The following is a 13,556-nucleotide window of genomic DNA, read 5'->3' as shown; positions in this document are numbered from 1 at the left end:
TTAGTGGTGATGAAATCTTAGTTTTTGCTTGTCTGGGAAGCTCTTTATCTTGCCTTCAATTCCGAATGATAGCCTTGCTGGGCAGAGTATTCTTGGTTATAAGATTTTTTTCCTTTCAGCACTTTAAATATATCATTCTGCTCCCTTATGGCCTGCAAAGTTTCTGCTGAAAAATCAGTTGATAGCCTTATGGGATTTCCCTTGAATATTATGCATAGTATTCCTCTTGCTGCCTTTGAAATTCTCTCTCTGTCTTTTGCCTTATTAATCATGATGTGTCTTGGTGTGGATCTCTTTGGGTACATCTTCTTTGGGACTATTTCCTTCCCCATGTTAGGGAAGTTTACAGCCATTATTTCTTCAAATAAGTTTTCTGCCCCTTTCTTTCTCTCTCCTCCTTCTGAGATCCTGATAATGCAAATGTTAGTATGCTTGATATTGTCTCAGAGGTTCCTTAAACTATCCTCATTTTTTTTTTTTTTAATATTTTAGTGAGTGGGTTTCAAACACTGTAAACGGGTTTAGTCTTCTTCTGCTTTTTTTTTTTTTAAGTATTTGTTTTTATTTATTTATTTATGGCTGTGTTGGGTCTTCGTTTCTGTGCAAGGGCTCTCTCTAGTTGCGGCAAGTGGGGGCCACTCTTCATTGCGGTGCGCGGGCCTCTCACCATCGCGGCCTCTCTTGCTGCGGAGTACAGGCTCCAGATGTGGAGGCTCAGTAATTGTGGCTCATGGGCCCAGTCGCTCAGCGGCATGTGGGATCTTCCCAGACCAGGGCCCAAACCTGTGTCCCCTGCACCTGCAGGCAGATTCGCAACCACTGCGCCACCAGGGAAGCCCAACTATCCTCATTTTTAAAAATTCTTTTTTTTTTTCTTTGTGCTGTAATGATTGAGTGATTTCCATTAGTCTGTCTTCCATGTTGCTTATATATTCTTTTGTAACATCTAATCTGCTCTTGATTCCCTCTAGCATATTTTTCCTTTTAATTATTGTATTCTTCAGTTCTGATTGTTTCTTTTTTTATATTTTCTATCTCTTTGTTGAAGTTTTCACTGTGTTCTACCATTCTTCTCCTAATTTCTATAAGGATCTTTATAACCATTGCTTTGAATTCTTTATTAGGTAAATTACTTATCTTTATTTCATTGGAGTTGTTTTTCCTGGGGTTTTATCTCGTTCTTTCTTTTGGAACAAATTCTTCTCTTTTCTCATTTGTTTGATTTTCTGGATTTGCTTCTGTGAATTAGGTGAAATTCTCTCCTGGTCTTAAAGGTGTGGCCTTGTGTAGAATTGTTCCTATGTAGATTTTGTGTGCCAGGTGGCCTTGGCAGTTGGGACTGGAGCAGCATGGCAGGGGTGGGTTTTAGGGCATGTCAGGCAGGGCTGGGGCCTCCCTGGAAAGATGCCTGGAACTGAAGTGGACACTGGCCAAGGCTTTCCTGGGCTGGATTAGGGTTGCTACCTTGGTGGCATGGCAGGAGGTGGAGTGGGCACAGGCTGGAAGGTGTGCTGGGGCCACCTTGGCAGGCGGGCTAGAGGGCCAGATTCTTTTCATACCACTGCCTCTGTGCTGGGACTCAGAGAGAGCGAGTTTGTGCATAAGCCCTTTAAGAGGGGAGTCTTGGTTTCCCATAGCTCTCTGGCTTTCCCCAATGTAAGTCCCACAGGTTTTCAAATCCAGTTATGGGGTCTCATCTTCCTGGTGCTGGTCTCAGGGCTGTGGTGCCCAATGTGGGGCTGGAACTCCTCACTTCTTAGGGAGGTCCTCCAAGTTTGTGATATTCATTTGGCTTTTGAGTTTCCTGCCAGGGGTATGGGGTCACCTCCTACCCATCTCAATGAGGTTTTTTTCTTTATATTCTTAATTGTAGAAGAACTGTTCTGCTAGTCTGCAGGTTGTTCTTAGAGAGAGTTGTTGTTCTATATGTAGTTGTAATTTTGGTGCCTCCATGGGAGGAGGTGAGCTCAGAATCTTCCTACTCTACCATCTTGATCTTGCCTCCAGTCTTTTCTTATTGCTTGCAAATGATTTTATATAGTGGAGTATAATTCTAATTAATATAATTTGCTGTTTTTAAAAATCAGTTTGTCATTTGCCTTTTAAATTTTTTTTATAATGTATATTTGACAGACTTTTAAAATTTTAACTCATCAGAACCTATTAATTTTTCTCTTACAATTTCTTCCTTTGCTTTTATGCTTAGGCCTTTCAAAGCATAAAGGTCAATTGCCTACTATCTTTTATTAGCCAATAATTTATTAGCAAGTTATGGACTTGCCCATTTATATGCTACACTAAATTTGAAATTTTATATTTAATTATAGAAGAAGTAAAAATTGATAGGAGAGGACTTGGCCTTGGCATCCAAGTCTGTTGCCGGGATCACAGTCAGCACATAGGTGTGAAAAGGAGTAGGAAGACCGTGGACTCATGCAGTGGAGAGAAGGGAGAGGATTGAGCACCTCCTACCTGCCACTCCCCTTGCTGGCTCTTTAACAACTGCCTCGTTTAACCTTTACAATAACCAAGTGCACAAGATATCGTCATACCATTTAAGTTTTCTAGACCAGGAAGCTGAGATCTAGAAAGATTACATCACACTCATAGTCCCCAAGGCAGGGAGGGCTGAGCTTGGATCTGAGAACATGCATGCATCCAAGGAAATCCTTGGTTCATCCAACTCAGTGCATTCCTTGCATTTCTGCCCTCTTGTACTCCCAGTAAGTCCACCTAAAGAAAGTAATTTTCATGATGGTAAGGTGAGGACTTGGTTCCCAAATAATTGGATGACCGTGACTACCTATTACTATTATTGTTACAATAATAGCACAGGTTATTAGTAACTCCAAAACATCAGACTTGGCATGCTTGCAACCTGGCAGCAATTTGCAGAATAAAGGGGCAGTGACTTGTTTAAGTAAGACAGAGTCCTTTTGTGTTTGAGAGAGGTGAATAATTATTCTGGATGCTGGCTTGAGGAGAAGCAAGAGGATGTTTATTTTCTATGCTTCTCAGTGATACAGTTGAAATCCCCAGATTATATTTAGATGACTGAGCACTGGGTGTGTGTGATGTTTTTAATAGAAGTCTATATATGACTTGTGCTGAATCAGATATCATCATATGCTACATTTAATAGAGGCAAAGGAATACGATATTTAAGAAAATGTTATAAGAGGAAAACTTTATGGATTAAGCTCATTTTTTTTTCATACATTTTTAAAAAGGCCACCATCATTCCACTCTGCCATTGAGAACATAATGTATTTTGACAGCTACTTCCCCAAGCAATCAACATACTTGCAGCTTTTACATTCAGGGTTTACCCCTGCCCTCACTCTGCATCACATCTGAGAGTGGCTCATTTAGATACTTTTGGTGCTTAGTAAATCATATAACTCAAAACATAGATCTGTTAGATCACCAATACAGTGCCAGCTTTGGGAATGTTGTATCCCAGCCTAAAGTGGGCTAGGGACATTCTGTGTGTGTAGATGCACACCCTCGCCAGGAATTAGTTTGCTCTACAATTTGGACCAGGTGCCTCCTGCTGGCTATGACGGGTTCCCTGGGACCATAAGATCACTGGAACGGGAGAGAGAGAAAGAAGGGTGGGGGGAGGGAGAGAGAGAGAGAGAACACAAATATGGGAACTCATCAGGGTAAAAAGTAAAGGCCAAAAAAAAAAGCATAATACAGAGTGAGAGCTATATTGAAAATAATATAACTATTATAAAGAATTCAGTAGATATACGTGTATGTGTGCATATTTTACTTTGGTCTTCATAGAATTTTTTAAATGATAGGATTGGGGTCATTTTTATTTTATTTTTGTGCTTTTCTGAAATTTTCAAATGTAAAATTTTAGGGATAAAAAAGGAAAAATACAACTCAATTATAAAATTGGTCTCTGACTTGGAATATTACAAACCCTGGTCTCAGCCTTGCAAGCCTAGAGCCTTCTTCCATCTCTCCTGAGCTCCAACCTTCATTTGTTTAAGAGAAGGCTTGTGTCTGTTTGGTCAAATGAAAGCCTATATTCTGACAATAATTTTCTTTTCTTTTTTTTTTTTTTTTTCCCTAATGCACAGCATGGGACAGAGTGGGCCTCGTCCCCGTGCAGTGTGTGCTCTTGCACTCATGGGGAAGTCCGATGCACCTCCCGACCATGCCCACCACTGTTGTGTGGACACCAGGAGCTGGAATTCATCCCTGAAGGAAGCTGCTGCCCAGTCTGTGTGGGCCCTGGGAGTGAGTATGAGCTTGTAGAGAGAGACCCTCTTTGCCTTTGAGGTTTACCTGGTGACATCCCAGCTCTTCTCTTTCTTGCTCAGTGTGGTACAGAGATCCCTAACCCCATTCCTTATTGGAACCGAGGTGTAGCCTTGCACATGGCAGAAGCGATGTTGCAGAGACTGAGCTCCATTCCAAACTTGAGATTCTGGGACTCTCTGATTTATTATTTTGCCTTGGCCAGATGCAATCCCTCTGTGTTCATAGCTCCTAAGAAGGAAAGGGAGGAAGGACAAGACCCTTTGCTGTGATTGCATAAGGCCAAGGTATTAATAGTTCCTCCTGCCTCTCGGTGGAGAGAAGAAAGAACAAATCACTTCTCCATGTAGTAACACTACCACTAATTCTGCTGGCTGGTCTTTCAGTTGACATAACATCTTTCTCCAAAACACACCAAGTAGGAAGCAGGTATTTCATTTGTCTTTATGGCCTCTTCGCTGTGGAGATTATGCCTGCCTGCAAACCAAGGCATGGCTCAGCAAGCCAGGGGCATGCTTCGAGGCCCTCTCCTTAGAATCCATGCTTGGACCACGTACCCTTTTATTACATTTTAGCGATATATGTCCCTTTCCATTTTTATAATTAAGTAGTGTTTGCTTCACGATAAATATGAATTATTGCCATTTCTGTATTATATTCTCTCCTGGTGTATAATAGCTAAAATTACTCTTTTTAAATAGCACCTGGAAGCTACACTCTATCCTTGCCTTTTCCCTTTAAAAAGACCTCTGGTTTCTTTCTGATCCCCAGTTATTCCATTCCTGGCAACTGTTTACCCTGGAGAACACTTCTGGGGATTAAAAAGTATGGTTAGGGAAGGATGAAAGTAGAATGCATTCCTCATGCATTTCAGATGTCATCCACCGGAAAAGGACGGGCAGCTGCTTTGGGCCAAATAACCCTACAAGTAAAAATACTCCAACAACAGAGTTTAGGGATGGGGTAGAGAGTGGGCTGTCTGGGTTTGTGGGCTCCTTTCTTACATTTTAGGGTGCTTTCTTGTTGGCTGTCCATGAGAAAGATCCATTGGGAGCATTTTGCCTGGAGAGATTAGAGGATCAGCTAGCACCAACTCTGTAATTTACTGGGTGCATAATAAAAATGCAGGGCCCCTTGTTCAAAGAGCAGGGGGAAAAAGCTTTTATTTTCTTCCGTGGTTTTTGCAACCTGTCCTGTTTTTAATTTAGTATTCATGTCACACTCCCTAAGGCATGGGGATATTTGCTGGGTGGGTAAGACCCCCCCCCCCAACAGGTACCCTGGGTCCCCCCACTACTTGGTGCTTAAGGTACATGCACTCCCCAGGTACCCACACCCAGGTCCCTGCTATGGTTAGAGGGTGGCAGCTTTCACTGGGCATGGATTTGGGGTCAGGCTCCTGAGAACCCAGAAGGCAAGGAGGCAGCGGGGAGGTAGGGCCATGCATGAGTGAGACCCCAAACCCCTAGCACATGCTACCTGTCGCACATGCTACCCGTTGCACCAGATTTCACTTATGAAACTCAGAGAGAAAGTTAAGAACTGCATACAGTGACTGCAGAGCAATACCCCAAGCACGGGGCCCTGTTGTTCGCACTGCGCCCCTGAGCACAGGGCCCTGTGTGACTGCACTGGCCACACACGCATGCAGGCAGCCCTGGGATCAGCAAGTGCAATCCCCCCCGGTAATCCTTATTGCTCTGACCTTCCAGAACCCTGTTCCTACGAAGGCCGTGTGTTTCAGGATGGCGAGGACTGGCCATTGAGTCGGTGCGCCAAGTGTGTTTGTAGAAACGGGGTCGCCCAGTGCTTCACAGCTCAGTGTCATCCTCTGTTTTGTAACCAGGTAAGGAAGACAGCCTCAGAATGGATCCTTCACAGACTGTTAACTTCACTGTTCAGGAACTTGGGAGTCTCTTCTGAGATTTTGTCAGGCAGACCTCGGAAGTACTGAGAACGAGAAGCAAAGGCTGTTTTATTTTCCTTACACGTTTGGAGACCACCGCTGAGAGATTTCTTTTACCCTTAGATGCTACAGATAGGTCTAATTACCAGCCATTTAGGCTAATTGTTACATAATGAAACTGAGCCTTCAGGGTACACATAAAGAAGCTGCCAAACTCTAGTTGCAGATGTTCCAAAAATGTGAAGCTAAACATCTGGAAAATTCAGTAAGATGACCAGGATTGTTATTGGTTTTCAATGCATAGGTATAGTCTGCTTTTTAAAGACGTATACATGTCTTTGGACCTGATTATCCAGATGTACCTTATTTAATTTTTATTAGATAATGATTCAAATTATCAAAGGATTTTCTCCAGGGAGGTTTAAAATAGGGGGACCTTGTTCTTCATTTAAAGCTGATCTGATTTTCAAAACATTAGGCTCTTCACACAGATTTACAATAGAAAATCAATTGCAAATAAATTTGGTGTACATGGTATTTTATAGTGTTTTCTTCTTCCAGTAGCTCCTATGGATGTTTCTTAGCAGTTGACAGATAACCGTGGAAGGAGTTTGCCTCCAGTTGAAAAATAGCTCATTTTTTGATCTAAGAAAAAGCTGGAAGCCAACATTCAGTTGATACAGAGCAGTACTTTGTGTCAAATAAAACAAAATCAATAACATGGCATACTGTGACAATTGGGCAATATTTTTAAAGGCAGACAAAATGCAATTAGGCAAGAAATGCTAAATGCCAAATAAAGGGAAAATGTATCAATTGAAAGACTAGATTGTATTACCCACACTACAGCAACTACTGCACACGTGTCACACCTCTCAATTCATCACAAAGTCTTGTCCTAGCTTTCAGATTACAAATGAGCTTCTTGGTAGAGTTGCATAATATCTTACATTCAGAAGATATTGTAGTGTTGGGGCATTTTGATGTACACATTCCAGGCTTTAGTCCCCTTGTGTAAGAAGGTTAATTAAGCAGTTTGCCACCATTACAGTAAGGGAGGTGGGAGAACGGATAGAGGAAACACTCCATTGTGAACCTTCTGTTTTAAGTCTTTAAAAACTTAACCCTGACTGCATATCAGGGGTTAGCTTGGAATAATTGAAAGTACTGGTTCCCATTCTAAAAAAACGTTAAAGATAAATTCTAGCTTCAAACAGTACTCACTTATAGTTTGCATTGTTTACCTTAAAAAGATGAAATTTGTTGCCATACTTTAGAGCTAATTGCTATGCAAGCATTCTGAAGTCTTGGAAATAGATTGATCTTAATCACTCTTGCATCAAGTCTGTAGTTTTGCCTTGACATTAAAAACTACCCAACTGTCAGACTATTTAAACCATTTTTCTTGATTTAATATCACTATTAACCATTGGGTGTTCTGATGATATAAGAGGTGCTGTAGAATTAGTGCCTTTGTTGGAAACATTCTCACCACCACCATCTGCCCATCACCATCCCCACACTGGGGGCATATATTATGTGCTAATCATTAATTTTAAGAGCTTTTAATTTGTGTAACAGCCCTCTGAAGTAGGAGCTATTACTATCATCCCATGTTATAGTGGATAAAACTGAGATACAGGGTTTAAATAATTTGCTCAGGGTACCACAGTTATGAACTCTCATTGCTTCTAACCTAGGTAGTTATACATCACAGCCTCAACAGACCACACCTGACATATTTTTAACCATTACACTATATCGCCTCCCAAAATGATGAGTTACATATCATTTATGTATAATAATAATCACAAAACGATAGTTGCTAACATCACTGAGCGTGATTGCAAGCCTTTTATATGTGTTAACCCATTCATTTTTTAAAACTCATTCATTTAAAAAAGAACACAAGTTCATCAGAAGAAATGCATTTCCAGGTCTTGAGCTTTAGAAAAATTTGATTTTTAATATAAAGTGTTTTTTAAATTGTAAAAGGAATCTGTATTCCTTAAGGAAAGTTTGCAAAAAGCGGAAAAGCAGAAAAGAAAAAAATCTTCCATATTTCCACCATTCCAAAAGATCACAATAGAATTTCTTTTGGAATTTATTCCAGTTTTTTGGTAGGCAAATGTGGATATATTTGTTTGCATAGTTATGATCAGATGTTAGGAGTTAGTGATCATCTCTGACAAAAGGAGAAATTCCTGTGTTCAAATAAGGGGTTGTTCCCTTAGTGGGTGATGTAAATTCATACTGAAATTGCTTGCCTTCAGCTTCTGTCCAGATGCCTTGTGAACAGAGCCCTAGCCCATCCACATTTTTGTAGGCTCATTAAAATATTCAGTCTGATGAGAGTTCTTCCTTATGCTATTATCACCAATTTTTTTTTAAATAGATCTTTATTGGAGTATAATTGCTTCACAGTACCTTGTTAGTTTCTGTTGCACAACAAAGCGAATCAGCCATATGCATACACATGTCCCCATATCCCCTCCCTCTTGAGCCTCCCTCCCATCCTCCCTATCCCACCCCTCTAGGTCATCACAAAGCACCGAGCTGATCTCCCTGTGCTATGCTGCTGCTTCCCACCAGCCAACTATTTTACATTAGGTAGTGTATATATGTCCATGCTACTCTCACTTCACCCCAGCTTCGCCCTCCCACCCCATGTCATCAAGTCCATTCTCTATGTCTACCTCTTTATTCCTGCCCTGCAACTAGGTTCATCAGTACCATTTTTTTTTTGATTCCATGTATATGCGTTAGCATACGGTATTTGTTTTTCTCTTTCTGACTTACTTTACTCTGTATGACAGACTCTAGGTCCATCCACCTCACTACAGATAACTCAATTTCGTTTCTTTTTATGGCTGAGTAATATTCCATTGTATATATGTGCCACATCTTCTTCATCCATTCATCTGTTGATGGACAGTTAGGTTGCTTCCATGTCCTGGGTATTGTAAATAGTGCTGCAGTGAACATTGTGGTGCATGTCTCTTTTTGAATTATGGTTTTCTCAGGGTATATGCCCAGTAGTGGGATTGCTGGGTCGTATGGTAGTTCTATTTGTAGTTTTTTAAGGAACCTCCATACTGTTTTCCATAGTGGTTGTATCAATTTACATTCCCACCAACAGTGTAGGAGGGTTCCCTTTTCACCACACCCTTTCCAGCATTTATTGTTTCTAGCTTTTTTGATAATGGCCGTTCTGACCGGCGTGAGGTGATACCTCATTGTAGTTTTGATTTGCATTTCTCTAATAATTAGTGATGTTGAGCATCTTTTCATGTGCCTCTTGGCCATCTGTATGTCTTCCTTGGTGAAATGTCTATTTAGGCCTTCTGCCCATTTTTTAACTGGATTGTTTGTTTTTTTTGATATTGAGCTCCATGAGCTATTTGTATATTTTGGAGATTAATCCTTTGTCTGTTGTTTCATTTACAAATATTTTCTCCCATCAATTTTTTTAATACTACAATTTTCCCATTCCCAATATTGATTAATCTAAGTGAATTGAACTTCATCTTCAGATTTTTTTAAAAAAGATAAAAATTGGTATGTCTTCTGAGCCACTAAGTGTTTGAGAATTATTTTCTATTTGCCTACATTCATGAAAGATAATTTGTAGGGGTCTAAAATTTAAGGAGATTATAATCTTTTCTCATATCAACCCTATAAACTCTGTTCCATTGAATTCTGGAGTTTAGTGCTATGGAGGAGTCTGAGGTTTTTCTGCTTTCTATTCTGTTATATTCAGCTAGTTTACTCTGTTGAATTCTTGCAGGATGTTTCTTCATCTTTATAATTAAAACATTTTCCCAGGATATTTCCAAGTGAGGTGTCTTTTCACATAGTTTGCCTAGAATACTGTGAAGCCCTTTCAGTCTATATTCCAGGTGTGAAATGTTTTCTTTAGTTACGGCTTTGATTAGTCATGTCTGTTCCAATTATTCTCATTTCTTCAGAAACACCTATGATTCTTAGATTGCTCCCCTGCCTTCCCCCTCATTATTGGTCACTTTCTCTCTCATCATTTTCACTTTTGTGTCTTTCCTCTGCGTTATGGAGAGAGCTTCTTGAGTTTGTGTTTACTACCTCCAGTATTGATTTTAATTTGATGATTTTCCTTTAATTTTCTTTAATTCTTCCTTATTTCTCCTATCACTGGTTCATCTTTTTTTTAACCCCAATGCTTTTTCTTTCTTTATTGCTTCTTCCTTCTATTTAATAAAGACTGCATTTTCTTCTATCTTACTGAAGTTGCAAATGGCTTTTAAATCTTTTATTTTAGATCCTGCAGTACTTAGTTTCCAGAAATCTGTTCTTTCTGTGCATCTTCAGAATGTTATTACTTTCACTTGCTCTTTAGGGATTTTCCCCCAAGTTCTTTTCTTTCTGTTTACTCAGCCTTGATCAAGAGAAATCTGTCCATACCCAGTGCTTGAAAGCTGCAAGGGTAAGCAGCCTGCCCTTGGCTAATTCCCTTTCTTGGATCCATAGCCAGGTGCTAAGAAAGGTGCGTGTTTCCTCGACCAAGGGTCTGGCAGGTTTTCATTTAGTGTAGCTCTATTGTACTGAGGTCAGATCTTTTTCTCTCTCCACTGCCCAACCCTCTTACATTTTGAATTCATGAAGTGTAAAACCGTAATCCCCGATTTGCAAGGGTTCTCGCCATGTTTCTCGGTGACTGTGTGCTTTACATTTGAGTGTCTTCTTCCCCACTTTTCATCACTTCCTCCACCTCCCCCAACACACATACTTCCCACTCTTTTTGTTTTGTTTTCCTTTTTTTTTTACATTATGGGCTCTGATTAGATAGAAAGACATCGAGGGAGTTGAAAGGCTAGGATGGCGCTCTAATGGCTTCAAACTGCAGTGGCCGCATATTGAGGGACAAACCCATGTTGTGTTTGATATTGGAAGGCAGAGAGTTGGGAAGAAATGATGGTTCTTGTTTCTGTTTTGGTTTATAAAGCAAAGAAAGGCCACAGAAAGTCTTATGGTCAGTGGGACTTCCTCGGCAATGGTAGGAGGTTGGCTGTTCTACTTTTTGGTGGTAGAATTTTCATCTCATTTTTATATCTTCAGAGGTGTTATAGGAGAAGATATTTTGTCAAGAGCTGTGAGCCATAACATACTATAAACTTTGTCATAAGTATTTTTATTTAAGGAATATGGAAAACCATAATTAAATACAGTTGACCCTTGAGCAATGTGGTTCGAAATATGTGGGTCCACTTATATATGGATTTTTTTCAATAGTAAATAGTACAATACTATACGATCCATGGTTGGTTGAATCCACGGATGCGGAACCACAGATGTGGAGGAACCGTGGATACCTAGGGCTGACTATAAATTATATTCGGATTTTCAACCCTGTGGAGGTAAGCTCCCCTAACCTCTGCATTGTTCAAGGGTCAACTGTATATCCTTAATGGTGGTCCCACCCAAAATTGTAATGACGTTAAGCATATATTATTTTGGTATTGAACTCCTTTGATTACTGAGGGTACCATATTAGACATGGGGTTGGCAAACTTTTTCTGTAAAGAGTCAGATAGTGAACATTTTCAGCTTTGTGTGCCCTATAGTTGGAACAACTACTCAACTCTGCCATTATAGCACAGAAACATCCATAGATAATACGTACATTAATGGGTGTGGCTGCGTTCCAGTAAAAGTTTATGGAAATTGGTGGGGGCTGGATTTGGTCATCAGTCCCTAGCATACTAGCCCCTGGGTAGTCTATAGGTTTGGAAGGGCAAATCTATGAAGACCAGAATAATAGGATTCAAGTATATGATAGCAACAAAAACGTACAGCTAAAACGCCTTTCCCGTTTCTCTAACCCACTTTGCTGCTCACCTTCTTCTTACTTGCCTTTCCAGTCCTGCTTATAAAACACCAGCCCAGATGGGATCTCAATTCTCAGTCAAGAAGTTCTCTCATGTAATGGGATATTTTCTCTTTAAATGCTTTTCCTCCCTGCCCTTTTTGGTCTCTATTTGTGAAGAAAGGTTTTGTTTCTGTCAATGAAATATATAATTAAGTATTGCCGGTAAGAATCGGAAACTTGATTTTCCTGTACCAGCCTCTACACAGGTAATTATCCGCCACCCATACCTCCCACTCTCCAGTTGACTCTGCCAGTGTCCTTGGGTTTAGTCTGTGCTGGTTAAGATAGATTCATACTACCTCCATATTTCTGTTCAAGATTTCTGATCATGACATTTGTCCCCCATTTACTTAATATTGTAAAAGTTCATTGTTTACTTCCATAAACTGACTGAATAGTGAGTATGACATCAGATATACCTTTATTTTTAGTTCCTCACTGAAATTTCATTAAACTCGAGTTCTGAGGTCAAGAAATGCTCAATGATTTCAACGCATGTCCAATTTTCACATACTCTATTGAACATCAATGGTCATAATATTTTTACAGAATTATAAAGAAATAAGGTAACCTAAAGCAGAGAAAACAGTTGTCATGTGAATTCCAGTGATTCAGGTGTTTGAAATAAATTCCTATTAGATAGTAATGCATTAATCTAGCTGATCATATATAATTGGGTTAAAAAAGCCACAAAAGCATGACTGGAACTTTCCATGAAAAATTAAGGTTACTTGACACCCCCCTACACACATGCCCCAAAGTACACCAGCCTTCTTTTCTTGCCGAGTGAATTCCATAGCAACCATGATAATAAAATCTCATTCTCTGCTTTTTGTAAGAGAAAGTGCAGCTAACTGTTCAGGAGGTATCTTCTGTATAAGATCTACCACTTCTTAGTCACTGAAACTTGATTTATTCTAATCCTCCTTCTCTTGGCTTTAATTTGCCTACCTTCCTTCCATTCAAAAGGCTGTGGTGATGTTAAAGTGAGAAGCTGATTCTTTGGCATTAACGAGGAGATTGTTGCTGTGAAAATTCTTAGGACAACGGTGACAAAGGGTCTAATATTCTGGGGTTGCAGGTGGTAGAGCTGAAACTGTAGGAATAAGGCGGTAGGGGGTTCTTTGGGCATCTAGTGTTTGTCACCCACATTTCTCTGCACTGGCTTATTCCTAGATATCTAGGGGCATGACTGATTTTTTTTTTCATGTTAAGGACCTCCTAATGCATATATATAAATGTGTGGATTCCCATAAAGGTGCAAAAGAATAGTGAGGTAGTTTGTCAAGGGAGGGATACCTTCACTTTGAGATTAGCAGTGACTCAGCAGGAGGGTAAATGTTCTTAAGTGTTGAATGGCTGGTGCTCTGAAGTCCCTCTGCCAACCATTTACTATTACCAGGTCAGCTCTGTGACCTCGGACAAGTCACACAACCTCTCTGATCTTTATTCTTCTTGTTTGTGAAGGCGGGA

At 40.1% G+C, this 13,556-nt stretch overlaps 1 protein-coding gene across 6 annotated transcripts in view; it reads left to right on the top strand.

Moving 5' to 3' along the window:
* FRAS1 (Fraser extracellular matrix complex subunit 1) overlaps positions 1-13,556 on the top strand; it is a 457,113-nt gene that overhangs the window by 181,388 nt on the left and 262,169 nt on the right. For all 6 annotated transcript variants that reach the window (XM_057546917.1, XM_057546920.1, XM_057546919.1 and 3 more), the window contains exons 5-6: positions 4,095-4,254; positions 5,988-6,121. In XM_057546917.1, the coding sequence (XP_057402900.1) occupies positions 4,095-4,254; positions 5,988-6,121 (294 nt within the window). The remainder of the gene's footprint in view (positions 1-4,094; positions 4,255-5,987; positions 6,122-13,556) is intronic.

The sequence above is a fragment of the Balaenoptera acutorostrata genome, chromosome 5 (assembly GCF_949987535.1).
Source record: "Balaenoptera acutorostrata chromosome 5, mBalAcu1.1, whole genome shotgun sequence".
Taxonomy (NCBI): Eukaryota; Metazoa; Chordata; class Mammalia; order Artiodactyla; family Balaenopteridae; genus Balaenoptera; species Balaenoptera acutorostrata.
The sequence above is the reverse complement of the archived record's forward strand: the minus strand, read 5'-3'. Positions and strand labels throughout refer to the sequence as shown.